Source organism: Neovison vison, chromosome 8 (assembly GCF_020171115.1).
Source record: "Neovison vison isolate M4711 chromosome 8, ASM_NN_V1, whole genome shotgun sequence".
NCBI classification, from domain to species: Eukaryota; Metazoa; Chordata; class Mammalia; order Carnivora; family Mustelidae; genus Neogale; species Neogale vison.
The window spans coordinates 23,164,056-23,180,614 of record NC_058098.1 but is presented as its reverse complement, the minus strand read 5'-3'; the positions used below and the strand labels follow the sequence as shown (position 1 = coordinate 23,180,614).

Genomic DNA, 16,559 nt, shown 5'->3' with positions numbered 1-16,559 from the left:
CCTATATATACATTGCTGATGGCACTATAAATTAAAACAACCTTATGGAGAAAGAAACAGCTCATACTCATCGACCCAGGGTACACCCTCCTAGTAACTTATATTTAATAAATAATTAAAAATTTTAAAAACTATATATCAAGAAAATGGTAACTATATTAAGCCTATAAAGGAAAAAAAATTTGGAAGTGATTTTAATATCAAACACGGCCTAAGTAAACAGAATAACACGTAGCCATTAAAAAATTTAATTATGCAATCTACCTAACATGAATAATGTCTGCTCTAATAAGTGAAAGGGCACCAGAAAATAAAATTCTGTGGTTATTTGTTAAGGTATCTAAGGAAAAAATTAGCACACACACACATAAGGACTGGAAAAAAACCAGATGTTTTCAAGTTTGAGGTCATGGATGATTTTTATTTCCTTTATTACTAAATTATTTGTATAATTAACAAAAATCAGGAGAAAAAAACTCTCAAGGAGGGTCTAAGGTAATGAATCATGTGGTCAATGGTAAACTAAAAATGGCCTCAAATAATTGTTCCTTGGATTTTGTGTTCATGAAAAGAAAAGAGAAGAAAAGAAAAGAGAAAAGAAATGAAACATTTCTTACCCCAAATAAAAGTGGCACAATGTGGCTGCAAAGAGAAAACTGAAGTTAACTCTGAGGTGAATATCTGGAAACATTCCCAACAGTAAAAATCATCAGACTGTAGCATGGTATCCTAGGCTAAGTTCCACTGCTGGGGTATTTAGAAACAACGCCCTAGACACCATACTGTAGGAATCAGTCCTGAGCTGGCACCACAGAGACCCAGAAGTGGTCTCATGAGGTTTTTCCATCACACAATTTGTTTGGCTAATCTATAAATATATGACATTTGCAAATAAACACTAAGGTTTTCATACCAAGCAAAGAAACAACAAACCTTACCTGGAAAGTACCAGACAGAGCCCTGCCCCACTGTCCCTGTGTAGACGACATAGGTACCAATCGGCTGCATGCTGGAACCCATGGGGAAATGTTAATCCGGCTCTTCTAGAGAGAGAAAAAAATGTCAAGAATTCTATCCCACTCCATGTACAGAAGTTTAGAAATCCTCCCAGAACAGGGTACATGAAAAGTGAACTTCCGGGGCCCCTGGGTGACTCAAGCAGTTAAGCCTCTGCCTTCAGCTCAGGTCATGATCTCGGGGTTCTGGAACAGAGCCCCATGCAGGCCTCCCTGCTCAGCAGGGAGTCTACGTCTCCCTCTCCCTCTCCCTCTCTCCATTCACGCTCTCTCCTTCTCTTCTTTCTCTCTCTAATGAATAAATACAAATCTCTAAAAAGAAAAAAAAAAGAAAAGAGAACTTCCAAAATAAGACAAGACTAAAACTCCGCATGCTTATCTCTCTAAGGAAGATGTACCCCTACCTATTCCAGATCTATGAACCAAAACAACTCTAGTAATGGCTGACTCAACCCAGGGTACATGGGTTCCCTCTCAGGAAAGTAACAAAATAAGCAGACTTCAGGCATTTCACAATTAGATTATCATTTAAATAAGAGTTTACAATGCCTTTTCATAAACACTGACTTGTCTGATCTTCACAGAATCCCTTTATAGTAAGCAGTGTGGGATCACTATGACCATGCCTTCAGCTCAGGTCATGATTTCAGGTTCATGAGATGGAGCCCCACCTCAGGCTCCAAGCTGAACATGGAACCTGCTTTAAGATTCTCTCCCTCTCCCTCTGTCCCCCGCCCCCACTCATACACACACATGTACACACACTCTCTCTCTAAAAGATAAATAGTTACTATAATGATAGGGTTAAGATTTGAACCCAGGCAGCCCAACTCCAGAATCCATGCTTATTTATGGGATGAAAGGGTAAAGAAAGTTATCTCCAAAGTCTCCCCTAACACTCTATAATCTAGTCTTGAAACAATAAAACACAGTATCGTACTGTGGAAAGAGCCATGTACTTGGGACTCAAAAAGCACTGATTTGACTCTTGGCTTCACTGTTGAGCTACAAGTCTTTGTTGCCTCTTCTATAACATAAAGAAAAAAATCCCTACTTCTCAGAACTTTAGAAAAATCAACAAATGTACCTTGCAGCATGTCCAAATAAATAGTAAGTTGAATGCGAATCTCCATTTCCTCCTGAGTAGGCAGGAAGGGGTAAGATGTAGAAAAAGGTATAGGAATTTTAAACCTAGAGATGCTTTCTAAAGTGTCTCATAGTTTTAAAACTGTGTAACTTTTTTTTTAAGATTTCATTTATTTATTTGACAGACAGAGATCACAATTAGGCAGAGAGGCAAGCAGAGAGAGAGGGGGAAGCCCTGATGCGGGGCTGGATCCTAGGACCCTGAGATAATGACCCAAGCCAAAGGCAGAGGCTTAACTCACTGAGCCACCCAGGCGTCCCTGTATAACTATTTTTAATAGACCACTCACAACCCCTTATGTTTTAAATGAAAAGTAAAGCTTCTAATATTTTATTTCAGCTGAGATTTGATCTGCTGGGATAACATTTAAATAAGAAACAGTTACTGGCTTTTTGTTTACTAACACTTAATCATTTGCCAGAATCACTCAATGTTAGATCTTCCTTTCCTAAAAATATAAACATGGGATAAACTTCTGCAGATTTAAGTCCAGAGCAGGGGAAGAAAAGTAAAGGGAAATTACATGTAGGAACAATAAAAACTCTGAAAGATTTTCTGAAGAATTTCATCATATTTTTTCCCACGTCAACAAAACTTTTCTCTTTAATTTTGGTTCTACTTGGTTTTATACCAATACTTTAAATCAGTTCTTATTAGAAGAAAGACGCAATCAGCTGTTCTTTCCTTCTCCAATCCTACAACAACAATTCTTGTTCAAACCCTTAATTGAAACTGAGGTGCAGCAGGAAGGGTATATGAATTCCAAGATGGTTATTAAATAGCTGTGTGACCCTGAACTAGTTACTCAACATTCTGGACCTCTATTTTCCCTAATGTAAAGTGGGAATAATAAAAGCTACCCCACAGGAGTGTTCCAAGGATCATTTGTAAAAGCACCTCAAGAACTCTAAAACACACACAAAAGCATCATTTTAACAACTGTTACTGAATTATGCGCAGAAGCTTCTGCTTCCATAGCAAACTGTCACAGCAACAAGAACCATTTTCTTAAAATACTATTCTGAACCTGCTATTCCCTTTCTCAAAAGCTCCAAGTGCCTCCAAGTGCCCTTTTAGTCAAACCTGATTACCTGATCTTTACCAATTGGACCCCTGTAGACTCAACTTTATACTTAAATACCCTGCCTTGTATTCTCCATTCAGCAGCTCCAAAACCTGACTCTGATTCCCTGGTTTGGGAATTAGTGCTCCTCCCCACACAACCTAATCCCCTCTTCTGGTCAGTTCCTCTTCTTCCCTCTTACGCAACCCATGAGTTCATTAGCTTCAAGAAGTATCCCCAGATTCCAAGTACTGGTTCTACTGACTCTATTTGGTCCATTTTCCTCCGCACCTCTCCCAGTTCTTCATTTATAAATATAAAACTGTGAAAGTACTTCTCTCCCACTTACAGATACTGATGTATCAGGCCTATAACAATTAGCAAACCTCAACTCCCAAGTTTAGGAAAACATTTGTAGCCATTTCCAATGGTTAAAACTACTGCTTTAACCTAGGATAATATACACACCACAACTAAATGGGAACCAGTTTTATTGTCTTTTGCCTCATCGATGCTTCAAAAACCAAAATTTTAGACAGGTTCCACGTTTTTATTTCCTCTTAGTATTGAAAATTGCAGGTGATTTTACATTTGTATTTCAAAATACTTGGACAGACCAATTTTTCAACTATAAGGCTCCATGTGGTATTTAAGATACACAGTATTTTCCTCAGCTTACTCATGAGCTAGAAAAGGCTTTACATGGCATCCATTTTCCTATTCCCCATAGTTTTTTTTGTAAAGTGCACACAAACACTTAGTCAATACTGAACCATCACTCCTTCGGTAAATACAGGCTTAGGTTCCTACAAGCCTCTGGTCCCATTTCCATCAACCAATCAGTATATAACCTTGTGTGCTTCTGCTTAAAGACATCTTATTTTATATATATGTATATGTAGTTGATTCATTAACATTGAACCCATAGCCAATAGCACTGTAACTCACTCCTGAACAAAACATATCCAACACATAAAATTTTCTCTGTAAGGAACATCACGGTCTTTTTGCACGTAGCAATATCAGACAGCACTAGATGGCACTAACATTTGGCAACCATATTAAACAGGGAAATCACAGGGGAGCCTGGGTGGCTCAGTCATTAGGCGTCGGCCTTCAGCTTGGGTCATGATCCCAAGGTCCTGGGATTGAGCCCCGCATGGGGCTCCCTGCTTGGCCGGGAGCCTGCTTCTCCCTCTCCCCCTCCCCTTGTTTATGTTCCCTTTCTCGCCATGTCTCTGTCAAATAAATAAAGAAAATATTAAACAACAACAACAACAGGGAAATCACCAACAAAGCACAAAAATGCAAAAACACATGCCATTAAGTAACCTGGGAAAGGGTACTTGTTTACACTATAAGAGCTAAAATAAGGGGGTGCCTAGGTGGCTCAGCGGGTTAAAGCCTCTGCCTTCGGCTTGGGTCATGATCCCAGGGTCCTGGGATTGAGCCCCACATTGGGCTCTCTGCTTAGTGGGGAGCCCGTTTGCCCCTCTTTCTCTCTACCTGCCTCTCTGCCTACTTATGATCTCTGTCAAATAAATAAATAAAATCTTTAAAAAAAAAAAAAAAGAGCTAAAATAAGAAGTTAGAGTATCTGTCTCAGCTAGGAACTTGGATGTTACAGCTCAAATTTTTAACTCCTCTGCCCAAGCCGTAAATGACCGCAAAAGTACCATGAGTATTGATTTGGGGATCACAAATAAATTTTAGCAAGTATGATGAATTCAAATCTGTGAATAATGAAGATCGACCACAGTCACCAAATCCACTCTGCAAATGTCCACTGGCTCTTGTACTCCCAATAGCATGGAAACTAATTCAATTCCATAATCTCAAAGATAAACACTACCTGAGCAAACTGTCCTACAAGTTACAAAGTGGCATGTTATAAAAGGGTATTTCCTCAGACAGAAGGAGCAGAGAATGTCCAAACTTACTGAATACTCTGCTTCTCCCACTTTGTTGGGGGTGTCCAATCTTAGATTTAAAAGATTAAGTCCAGGAAAGATTTGAGCAAATCAGTAAATGTACTAAGATTGAGCAAATAATTAACATATATTAATTATTATATATATTAAGGGTTATCTATTAGAGAAAGGAGTTAACAAATATGAAAAGACGAAGGGTACAATAAACCCTATGGTACTAGGATGGCTTTAGAGTAATTAGTATGGGTTTTTGTTATGTATATATAAATATAGAAACAGATATGTGTTTATGTATATGTATGTACTTACATATACTTCTTAACCTTGTCTTAATAGGTCCTGGGAGGAGACTACATCTAGCATCCAGGTTTGGCTTCTAAATAGCAATATTCACTAAAAAGAACTAAACTTCTCTGGAGAAAAGTTGACTTCTGAATGGGGCTGATGCTCCTTAAAGCCTTTTTTTTTTTTTTAAAGATTTTATTTATTTATTTGACACAGAGAGAGAGAAATTACAAGTAGGCAGAGAGGCAGGCAGATAGAGAGGGGGAAGCAGGCTCTCAGCGGAGCAAAGAACCCGATACGGAACTTGGAACTCGATCTCAGAACCCTGAGATCACGACCTGAGCTGAAGGCAGAGGCTTAACCCACTAAGCCACCCAAGTGCCCTCCTTAAAGCCTTATTTGCAAAGCACTAGCGATATTTGATCTGTTAGTAGTTCTTTGTAAGACTTCATTTGCAAGAGTGCCCTGGAACTCTTCCAATATGAAAACGTTTCCCCAAGGGTATTGGTTGAAAACAAATAGAGGCAACTGTTTAACTTCATGGCTGCCTAAGGTAGTGGATACTACTTGGGGAAAACAAAAGGCTAATAAAAAAAGTTTAAAAGGAAAAGCAAGAGAATGAGCTCATAAGGGCTTTGAAAATGTCTGACATATTCCTGGGAATCTGAAGGCCATGCATATGCACAGAGCTGTATACATGAACAGGTTAAGACCGGAGAACTCTGGTTGACCTTGAGGCTCTGCACAAGAAGAAAGTGAAGTTTAAGACAGAGATATTAAATGACTGGCAGAACGGCGTGCCCCAACATGTGCACAGAGTCCCTCAGCAAAAACCAGGAGACATACTGGTTCCAAGTATTTAAGGAAGTCTCCAATCATTATCTGACCACTAAGCTAACCAAGCAGAGACCACACAACAAAGAATACAGACATTACAGAATTAATTCAGAAAGGTTACTAAACAGAAAAAAAAAATAAACAAACTCTGAGAAAGGACAGATCTGATTTTCAAAGCTGCCATACTGTATTATTTTAAATGTCCAGGTTTGAACAAAAAAAAACATACAAAAAAAGAAAAAAAGTATGAAACATGTAAAGAAACAGAAGGGGAAAAAAGTGGTAAAAACTGTCCCTGGGGCAGGGCACCTGGGTGGCTCAGTGGGTTAAAACTGTCCCTGGGGCACCTGGGTGGCTCAATGGGTTAAGCACAGAGCCTGTTTGAATTTCTCTCTCCCTCCGCTCCCCACCCTGCCCCACACACACACTCTCTCTTTCTCTCAAATAAATAAATAAATCTTTTTTTTTTTTAAAGTACAGAGTGGCTTTCTGCAATTTCTACTACTGTCAAAGAAAGTAAAAATGATCACCTATGCCCAGTGGTGATAAAGGTAACTATTAGATAAAACCATAAACGAGTCCCACTGCCCTGCACTGCTCAAGTGTCCAGTTCCTCTGCTAGAGCTACTCAGCAACTGCAGTGTTTGAACTTCCTAAACCCACTGCTGCAGAAGAGAAAGAAGAGAAAAACTAAGGAGAAACTAATGAGAAAGTTTTAGGAATACTACTTCTCTGGGGTTCAAATTTCTTATCTTAAAATGGAGAAAACAACAGTATCTACTTTTTTCAGAGGGCTATTGTCAGGATTAAGTAAATTCACATATATAAAGTATTTAAGAGTGCTTACCACATGATAAACGCCCTATAAATGTCAAACTTTTTTTGTTTTTAGAGCAGGAGGGAGGGAGAGAGAGAATACGTACATGCACAGGGCTGCGAGGGGGGGAGAGGGAGAGTGAGAGTGAGAATCTCAGGCAGACTTCCCACTGAGTGCAGAGCCCTATGTGGGGCTCAATCTCAGGATCCTGAGATCATGACCTGAGCTGAAATCAACAGTCCAGCACAGCACCCACCAAGCTACCCAGGGCACCTTGATAAATGCCCTAAAAATGTCAGCTATCCATATTCTTGCCAGGGAAGTCTCAACATCTTATTTCAACTACAGTCTTTATCTCAGCTTGCTTACGCTCTCCTGAACACCAACTCTCCAGCTACTTACAAACAAACAGTAACAGCAAAACACCACCCTCTCCAGCTGGATATGTTCAGTAAAGGACACTGCTCTATGAACTCAGTCATCCAAGGCAGACCTGGGACTCACTGTTAGACATCCCACTCCCTCACCCTCAATATCTAACCTTTCACCATCCCTGCAGACAGTTTCCTCAATACCTGCTGAAATCATCCCTTCCACTTCCCCTCTTACTATAGGCCTTCCTCACTTCTTGCAGGATTACTTGAGTAGCTTCTGACCAGCTTCAGGACTTGAACCTCAGCCCTTTGATCCATCCACAACTGCTACAGGGATCTATTAAACCAAAAATCTAACAGCAGGTGTGAGAGTTCACTAAGATGAGGGGTTTTTTTTAACTTTTTTATATTTTCAAGATACAATTTTTAAATTTCAATTAAAAAATGAGAGAAGAGAGGCACCTGGCTGGCTCAGTTGGTAGAGCACTCAACTCCTCATCTCAGGGTCATGAGCTCAAGATCCACATTGGGTCTAGAGCTTACTTTAAAAAAAAAAAATTAAAAAGACCACAGCTTTAAAAAAATAAATAAAAATTTCAAAAATAAAAACAAAAAATGAGAGAAGAAACTCAAGTGTTCCCCTGATCAGTTGTGGTTGCAGGGGGAGAACAACAGGAGAAAAGACTGCGAAAGAGCACAAAAGAAATTTTGGGGAGGGAGAAACATGTTCATTTTTTTTACTGTGGTGATAGCTTCTCAAGCATCTATCTATGTTAACAGTTATCAAATTGTGTAAATAAAGAAGTACAACTTACTGTATGTCAATTATTAACTTTAAAAATTTAAGTAAAAAAAGAATGTATCAAAAAGCCTTTAAAAATAAACATTTTTGCTCTAAAAACAGAAGCGTTGACATAGATGCCATCTAGAGCATGAGAGATGATGCCAAGTAATAGATATACATCACTATCACAGACTACCTGCATATCTCCAGCACAAGTCACAAAAGATCAGGGAGAGGGTAACCTTGTCCTAGAACCCAGTCTCCAGGGCCCAACACAAACTGGGGACCACAGGAAATCGGCCCAGACCCTGGCCTGCTATCAGTTCACATTAGGTTGCACACCATTCAAACCCTCCTCAGTGCTCATGTGCAGCTTACCTACCCCCCTACCCACCAAAAAGGGCTTCCTTAGCCCACTTGCAAGACTCAGGGTCTCACCCTATAGAAGTACCTTAGTGGATTATATTATAGGTGTTAAGAACAACTTGAGAATGAAGATCAGGTTGTTTTCAACTTGAAAACTATTTGAAAAATAAATAAATAATATTTGGAAAAAAACCTATTAAAAATGAATTTTCCCTTAAAATATTTCAAAGGTTCCCCTCTGCCTCAGGATAAAACTCTAATCCTAACCTTGAAACATAAGGCCCTGACTCCTCTCCTGCCATTTCCCCATAAGTACTCCTGAGTCAAGCCAAAGATTCATGTACAGTTCTTGGGTGTCTGGCATTAGTAGAATAAGCTAATGCTTCTTTTCTGTGCTCTTTCTCCCAGTCTCCAATACTCTCATTTAGTTCAGGCATCCCTCCCCAACGGATGCTTATCCTCAAGCTGGGTTAGGTGTGTCTCTTACTCTGCTCCTGTAGCACCTCGTACAGTCTTCTCTCACAGCATTTCAAGTACTATATTAGTTGTTCTCTTTTTTGCCTCTCCTAATTAGATTATACACTTGAGAGAAAGGTTTATGTTTTTCATCCTCAGTCCCTTGGATAGTTCCTAGAATGTAGTAAACTCTAAAAACAGTTGCTAAAGTAAAAGGAAGGGAAGAAAAGCACTTAAATGTCACCTGTATCAACTGATTTTCTGATCAATCCTATAAAAATTTTAAGAAAATCTGAGGCTCAGAGAAATTAGATGACTTGCTCAAGGTCACACTCACAGTAAGTAATGGAGCCAAGCTTTCGACCGAGGCTCTTCAGACTCCTGGACAGGTAGATTTCCTGTATTTACGAATTCCTCAGTACCTAACCAAGATGCCTCTTCAGAATAGGCTATCAATAAATATCTGCCGCTTTCATGTTTACTGCCACTTTCAACTAGTCCATGGCTTTGTCATGCAGCACACTGTATCATATAAGAGGACTTTATAAACAATCACATTATAAAGTGAAAGTGATTTTAAACCCTAAAAAAGTGAAAGGACTTTCATTACCTAAACTTGCTTTTTATCTAAAAAGATGAACAGAAAGGAATAAACAGGAAAAAATCTGACTAACAGAGGCCAGTTAGGCAGTTTCAATGGATGCTACCACCTAAGAATAAACCTGCAACAGTCCACAAACTCAGGGACAAGAATATTTAATATATCTGGGGCAGCCAATAACTTCCAAGACAAATCAAGGTGTTCATTTCAGATGTACAGCCCAATAAACTTTTCATCTTTTTCCTGACATATCCACCTTAAAAACTAAGTAAGGACATCCTAGTTGCCATTTCCAACAGTTCTCAAATCTGAATCAATTTCTGTCCTGCATCAACAATTACTTCACCAAATGAATCTTTCTGTAAGTTAAATGAGCTACTATTCTTCAAAGACTTACTGATCAGCAATAGAGAGTACTGCACTTTGCTAGGCTGACAAGAAATACAAGAGGTAAAACTGCAGTCCTTGCAAACCATATATAAGATTAAAAGTTAGGTGTAAATAGGGGCGCCTGGGTGGCTCAGTGGGTTAAGCCACTGCCTTCGGCTCAGGTCATGATCTTGGGGTCCTGGGATCCAGTCCCGCGTTGGGCTCTCTGCTCAGCGGGGAGCCTGCTTTCTCCTCTCTCTCTCTGCCTACTTGTGATCTCTCTCTGTCAAATAAATAAATAAAATCTTAAAAAAAAAAAAAAGATTAAAAAAAAAGTTAGGTGTAAATAGCAACTCACAAGACAGCTAGAGGCAGGAATGGAAAGTGTCTACTCTAAAAAACAGATTTTTCTTAGAGCAGAAAGTGTCTGCTCTAAAAAACAATTTTTGGAAGATTCCCTAAAATTATAAACCCTCCCATCCCTCAATGATTAGTAACTAAGCTCTGTATCTTCCTAACCTTTTCCTGCGGCCACGTTCTTTCTCCTTGAATTCCCAGATGTCAGAGTATGCTAGAAGAATAAGGACTGAATCACAGGGCAGTAGTTTCCCATAAGGGTGCTAAGTCTAGGGGCGCCTAGGTGGCTCAATTGTTAAGCGGCTGCCTTCGGCTCAGGTCATGATCCCAGAGTCCTGGGATCGAGCGCCTATCGGGCTCCCTGCTCTGAGGGAAGTCCGCTTCTCCCTCTCCCACTCCCCTGGCTTGTATTCCCTCTCTGTCTCTCTTTCGGTCAAATAAATAAAATAAAAATCTTAAAAAAAAAAAATACTGCTAAAAAGCCTAGTAATCCTTCTTTCCTTCAACAAATATTTCTTGAACACCTATGATGTGCCATGCACTGTGCTGGGCAGTCAGAACGACAGATATGAGCCCGGTTTCGTGCAGCCCTCAACCTAACAACTTATAATAGTATTCCACTGAACTGTACAGTTATGAACCGTCTTACTGATCTCGGAAACAAAACCCAGAGAACCTCAGAAACCAAAAGGACTGCAGATTAACCTCATTTTTCCCATCAGGACACCGAGACCCGAAAGTGACTCGCCCAAGGTCACACTGGGCATCAGTGACAGAACAGAAACTAGAACCCAGGTCTCAAGACACTCCAATCAGTGCCCCCACGTGCTGCCTCTCCCGGCGGGAAAGCGGTCGCATGAGGTGACTAAAAAAGCAAACTTCGCCAAATTTAGGTCCTATGTCATTCTCTTCCTCCTCCAAAGAGGGGGACGTCACAGCCAAACACAGAGGTAGGGGGAAGTAGGACGCTGCCTCAGTCTCCCCACTGAGAAGGCGGCCGCGTAGCCTCGCTGCCGCACAAACTCCCCTCCTGCACTTTCCTCCAGTTTCTCCCGCCCTGCCCGCTCCGACTCCAACCCTGGGGCCCAGCGGGCGACCGCAGCAAATTACTCCTTCACTCACAAGGACTCGCACCAGCAACGCCATGTTCCTGTACAACCATTTCCGGGTAAAGGGTGGCCTTCCGGAGTCCCCGCGGCCCCCACCCCTTGCCAATGTGGTTCTTTTGCCGGCGGGTGCCCGGCAACGCCGGCGCAAGCGTACAGAGGCCGCCGCGCTCACGAGCGCGCGCTTTTCTTAGGGGAGCGCGAGGCTGCCTCTCCGGGCGCGCGCCTCCCGGTCTCTCCAGTCTTCACCCCGACGACACGTCACAGAGGCTCAAGTCCTCTCCGCAGCACCTGTCCTCCTTGACCAGTGGCCTCGGGCTTTTCACAGCTCTCTCCTTATCCGCTCCGCTTCACCCGCCTCATTCCTCAGCGCCCCGTTGTCCGAACTTTTCCCAGACTCTACCCCCATGGGAATCCCTCCCCTTTGTCAGTGGGGGAGTTGGGGGGGGGAGGACTTTGGGAGATCCCAACATTTTAAGGGCTCCCTAAAAAAAAGAGCCTGAGAAGGAGTTGTAGAGGAACACAGAAGAGTGTTCAGCTGAGTCCTGAAAGTCAGGGGAAGAGGGCCGTCATGGGCTGACTTGAGGCCTGAAGAGAACTTTTGGGGTTTCTGAAGGGTGGATGGTTTCATGAGAATATCTTTTTTTTTTTTTTTAAAGATTTTATTTATTTATTTGACAGACAGAGATCACAAGTAGGCAGAGAGCCAGGCAGAGAGAGACGAGGAAACAGGCTCCCTGCTGAGCAGAGAGCCCGATGTGGGACTCGATCCCAGGGCCCTGGGATCATGACCTGAGGAAGGCAGAGGCTTTAACCCACTGAGCCACCCAGGCGCCCGAGAATATCTTTTACCTATTGATAGGAAATTATTTAAAGGTGAAGATACAGAAGAAAAAATCAAGGATGCAAGGAGCTTCTTTTTTTTTTTTTTTTTAAGATTTTATTTATTTATTTGACAGAAATCACAAGTAGATGGAGAGGCAGGCAGAGAGAGAGGGAAGCAGGCTCCCCGCTGAGCAGGGAGCCTGATGCGGGACTCGATCCCAGGACCCTGAGATCATGACCTGAGCCGAAGGTAGTGGCTTAACCCACTGAGCCACCCAGGCACCCTGCAAGGAGCTTCTTGAGGAGGTGGGAGAGAATGGCCTTGGCTGGAGGACCCCTTCCATTGTATCCCAAGAGCAGTAGAGGAGGAAAGGTGGGGGTGGAAGCTCCCCGGGGTTGACTGAGAGCAGAGGGACAGGATGTCCAAGGACTTCCTTCTTGTCATTCAGTTAGCAAAGATGAATGTTCACTATGTGCTGGTTACAAGACAGGTGTGGATAATGGCTTTGTGCAGCTCCTAGACTGCTGGGGGAAGCATGGCAAAAGTCTAGTAAACCAATGAAAAAATAAAGTAATTAAGACATTAAAAAATTATGGTAAGTGCTTTGAAGGAAACAACCGGGCTAACCTTGAGAATAACATGGGAAATTATACTTTAGCTAGAACGACCAGGTAAGGCCTCTCTGAGGAGGTGGCATGTAAGTTAAGACCCAAAGGATGAAAAGAAGCTGGCCATGGCAAGTTACTTGAACATGCTATTTTCTCAGCAAGTCTTGGGGGATGAGAAAGGGAAAAAAGATTCGAGGAGAGTTCTGAAATGGGAAAGAATAAGGGTTTATTTAAAGCATCCAAAGAATTGGGTATTTATACCCAAAAAACAAAAACACTAATTCAAAAAGGTATATCCACCCCTTAGTTTCTTGCAACATTATTTACAGTAGCCAACATATGGAAGCCACCTAAGTGTCTATCCATAGGTGAATGGATAAAGAAAATGTGGTGTGTATATATATATACACACAAAAATATGTTACTCAGCCGTAAAAAAGAATGAAATCTTGCCATTTTGACAACATGGATAGAACTAGGGAGTATCATGAAAAGTGAAAAAAGTCTGACAGAGAAAAACAAATACCATATAATTTCACTTATATGTGGAATCTAAAAACAAAACAAATAAAAAAGCAGAAACAGTCTCATAAATACAGAAAACTGGTAGTTGCCAGAGGGCAGGGGGTGGGAAGATGGATAAAATAGGTGAAGGGAATTAAGAGGTACAAACTCCGAGTTATGATACAATTCACAGAGATGAAAAGTACAGCATAGAGATTTAATACTATTGTAATAACTTTGTGTGGTGACAGATGGTAACTACACTGATCATGGTAAGCTCTGAGTAATGCATAGAGTTGCCAAATCACTATGCTGTATACCTGAAACCAATAGAACAGTGTGTGTCAACTATACTTAAATTGGGAAAGAAAAAAAAAAAAAAGAACCCAAAGAAAACCAGTGTGGCGGGACCCCTGGGTGGCTCAGTGCAGGTTGTGATCTCAGGATCACGGGATCAAGCTCCCCATAGGGGTCTCTGCTCACTGGGGAGCCTGCTTCCCTTCCTCTCTCTCTGCCTACTTGTGATCTCTGTCAAATAAATAAACAAAATCTTTTTTTTTTTTTTTTTTTAAAGAAAGGGGCACCTGGGTGGCTCAGTGGGTTAAAGCCTCTGCCTTCGGCTCAGGTCCGAGCCCCACGTCGGGCTCTCTGCTCTGCAGGGAGCCTGCTTCCTCCTCTCTCTCTCTCTGCCTGCCTCTCTGCCTACTTGTGATCTCTGTCAAATAAATAAATAAAATCTTTAAAAGAAAAAGAAAACCAGTGTAGCATTGAAATTAATCTGAATTAATTTAAAGAGATAATTAAGATAGGCAGAAGCTTGGGCGCCTGGGTGGCTCAGTGGGTTAAAGCCTCTGCCTTCAGCTCAGGTCATGATCCCAGAGTCCTGGGATCGAGCAGGGAGCCTGCTTCCCCCTCCTCTCTCTGCCTGCCTCTCTGCCTACTTGTGATCTCTGTCTGACTTGTGATCTCTGTCTGTGAAATAAAATCTTAAAAAAAAAAAAAAAGATGGGCAGAAGCTAACTTATGCAAGGACTACTAGATGAAGTCTGTATTTTATTCTAAGTATAGTTGGAAGCCATTAGGGGATATTAAGCAGGGGACAACTAACTGGCCCATGTTTAAGAAGCTGATGTTGAGGGGTGCCTGGGTGACTCAGTGGGTTGGGCCTCTGCTTTCAGCTCAGTTCATGGTCTCAGGGTCCTGGGATAGAGCCCTGCATCAGGCTCTCTGTTTGACAAGGAGCCTACTTCCCTTCCTCTCTCTCTGCCTGCTTCTCTGCCTACTTGTGATCTCCATCAAATAAATAAATAAAATCTTTAAAAAAAAATAAAAGCTGATGTTGACATAGGAGGATCAGAGAGTTAAATGTGAAAATGGAAGACCCATTAGTAGGCTAATAGTATTCAAACACTAATGATTTTCGTACATGAAATTAGTTTTGTTTTTATACAGAATAGAAAGATTACCCTCATCAGTCTTCCATATGAAGGATTTTATAAGCCAAAGTGGAGATGCTTTCTGATTTCGAGTCTGTAGCTTATATACGTATTATTGAAAAACAATGGTATAGTGCTCCTACATGTACCTTAGGACATGTGGTATCACATATTAAAAAGAGACAAGAGGGACACCTGAGTGGTTCAGTTGGATAAGCAACCTACTTTTTTTTTTTTAAAGATTCCACTTATTTATTAGACAGAGATCACAAGTAGGCAGAGAGGCAGGCAGAGAGAGAGGAGGAAGCAGGCTCCCTGCAGAGCAGAGAGCCCGATGCGGGGCTCGATCCCAGGACCCTGGGATCATGACCCGAGCCAGAGCCAGAGGCTTTAACCCACTGAGCCACCCAGGCGCTCCAGCAACCTACTTTTGATTTCAGCTCAGATCATGATCTCAGGGTTGTGAGATTGAATCCCACATTGGGCTCCATGCTCAGTGAGGAGTCTGCTTGAGAGTCTCTCTCACTCTCCCTCTACCCCTCCCCCCACTCACTTCTGCAAGTGTGTGCGCATGCCCTCTCTCAAATAAATAAATAAAACCTTTTTTTAAAAAAAGAGATAAGAGAGACATTCTTGTTAATCAGATTCAAGAAGCAAATGTTAGGGGCACCTGGTTGGCTCAGTCAGAAGAATATGTGACTCTTGATTTCAGGGTTGTGAGTTTCAGCTCCACTTTGGGTGTAGAGGTTACTAAAATAAACAAATAAACTTAAAAAAAAGAAAAAGAGGTGCCTGGGTGGCTCAGCTGGCTGAGCACCTGCCTTTCGCTCAGCTCATGATCTTGGGGTCCTCAGATCTAGCCCTGCATCAGGCTTCTTTCTCAGCAGGAGGTCTGCTTTTCTCTTTCTCTCCATCTCCTTCTACCCCTCCCCATTCCTCATTCTCTCCCTCTCTCAAATAAATAAATAAAATCTTTTTTAAAATGTAATACAAAAGCTTTGCAAATAGACCAATAAATAATTCACAAAAAAGATGATGACCTAAGATGTTGGGCACAAGAAGAAAAAAAAAAGATTGATATTTAATTTCCTTTCTGATGATTTCTATTTTCTCTGTGAACTAAGGGGGAGAGATTTCCCACTCAGAGGAATGCAGATGGCATGGAGACTATGGAAAAGTGGAGAGAGTTTAAAGTTCAATAGAGAACAAAAGAAAAAGGGGCCAGTTGAAACATGGAGGATCTAGTTGAAGTTGGTAAATCTTCATTTTTAAAATTTTAATGTATTAATTAATTTTAAATTAAAAGGTGATGCATGATCACATTCTCTTCTAAAACTTAGCATGTTAGGGTGCCTGGGTGGCTCAGTGGGTTAAAGCCTCTGCCTTCGACTCAGGTCATGATACCAGAGTGCTGGAATCGAGCCCCGCATCAGACTCTCTGCTCAGCGGGGAGTCTGCTTCCTCCTCTCTCTCTCTGCCTACTTGTGATCTCACTCTCTCTGTCAAATAAATAAATTTTTTAAAAATCTTTTAAAAAATAAAAAATAAAACTTAGCATGTTACAGATAAATCTAAAGTTCCATTTACCTGTGCCTTGCATCCCAATTCTTTCCACCCTCTCTAAAATCGAATTTCCTTCTAGATATTTTGTACTGTTTTCACATACATATACATAT

At 41.4% G+C, this 16,559-nt stretch overlaps 1 protein-coding gene across 3 annotated transcripts in view; it reads right to left on the bottom strand.

Moving 5' to 3' along the window:
- The window catches only part of LOC122916124 (ubiquinol-cytochrome-c reductase complex assembly factor 1), a 99,562-nt gene extending 87,939 nt beyond the window's left edge, over positions 1–11,623 (bottom strand). For 2 of the 3 annotated variants that reach the window (XM_044263163.1, XM_044263164.1), the window contains exons 1-2: positions 11,526–11,623; positions 939–1,043 (exon numbers count right to left, since the gene is read on the bottom strand). In XM_044263163.1, coding sequence (XP_044119098.1) covers positions 939–1,043; positions 11,526–11,549 — 129 coding nt within the window. In that variant the 5' untranslated portion in view covers positions 11,550–11,623. The remainder of the gene's footprint in view (positions 1–938; positions 1,044–11,525) is intronic. The other variant, XM_044263165.1, reaches the window with a different exon arrangement.
- Positions 11,624–16,559: the final 4,936 nt, after the last annotated feature.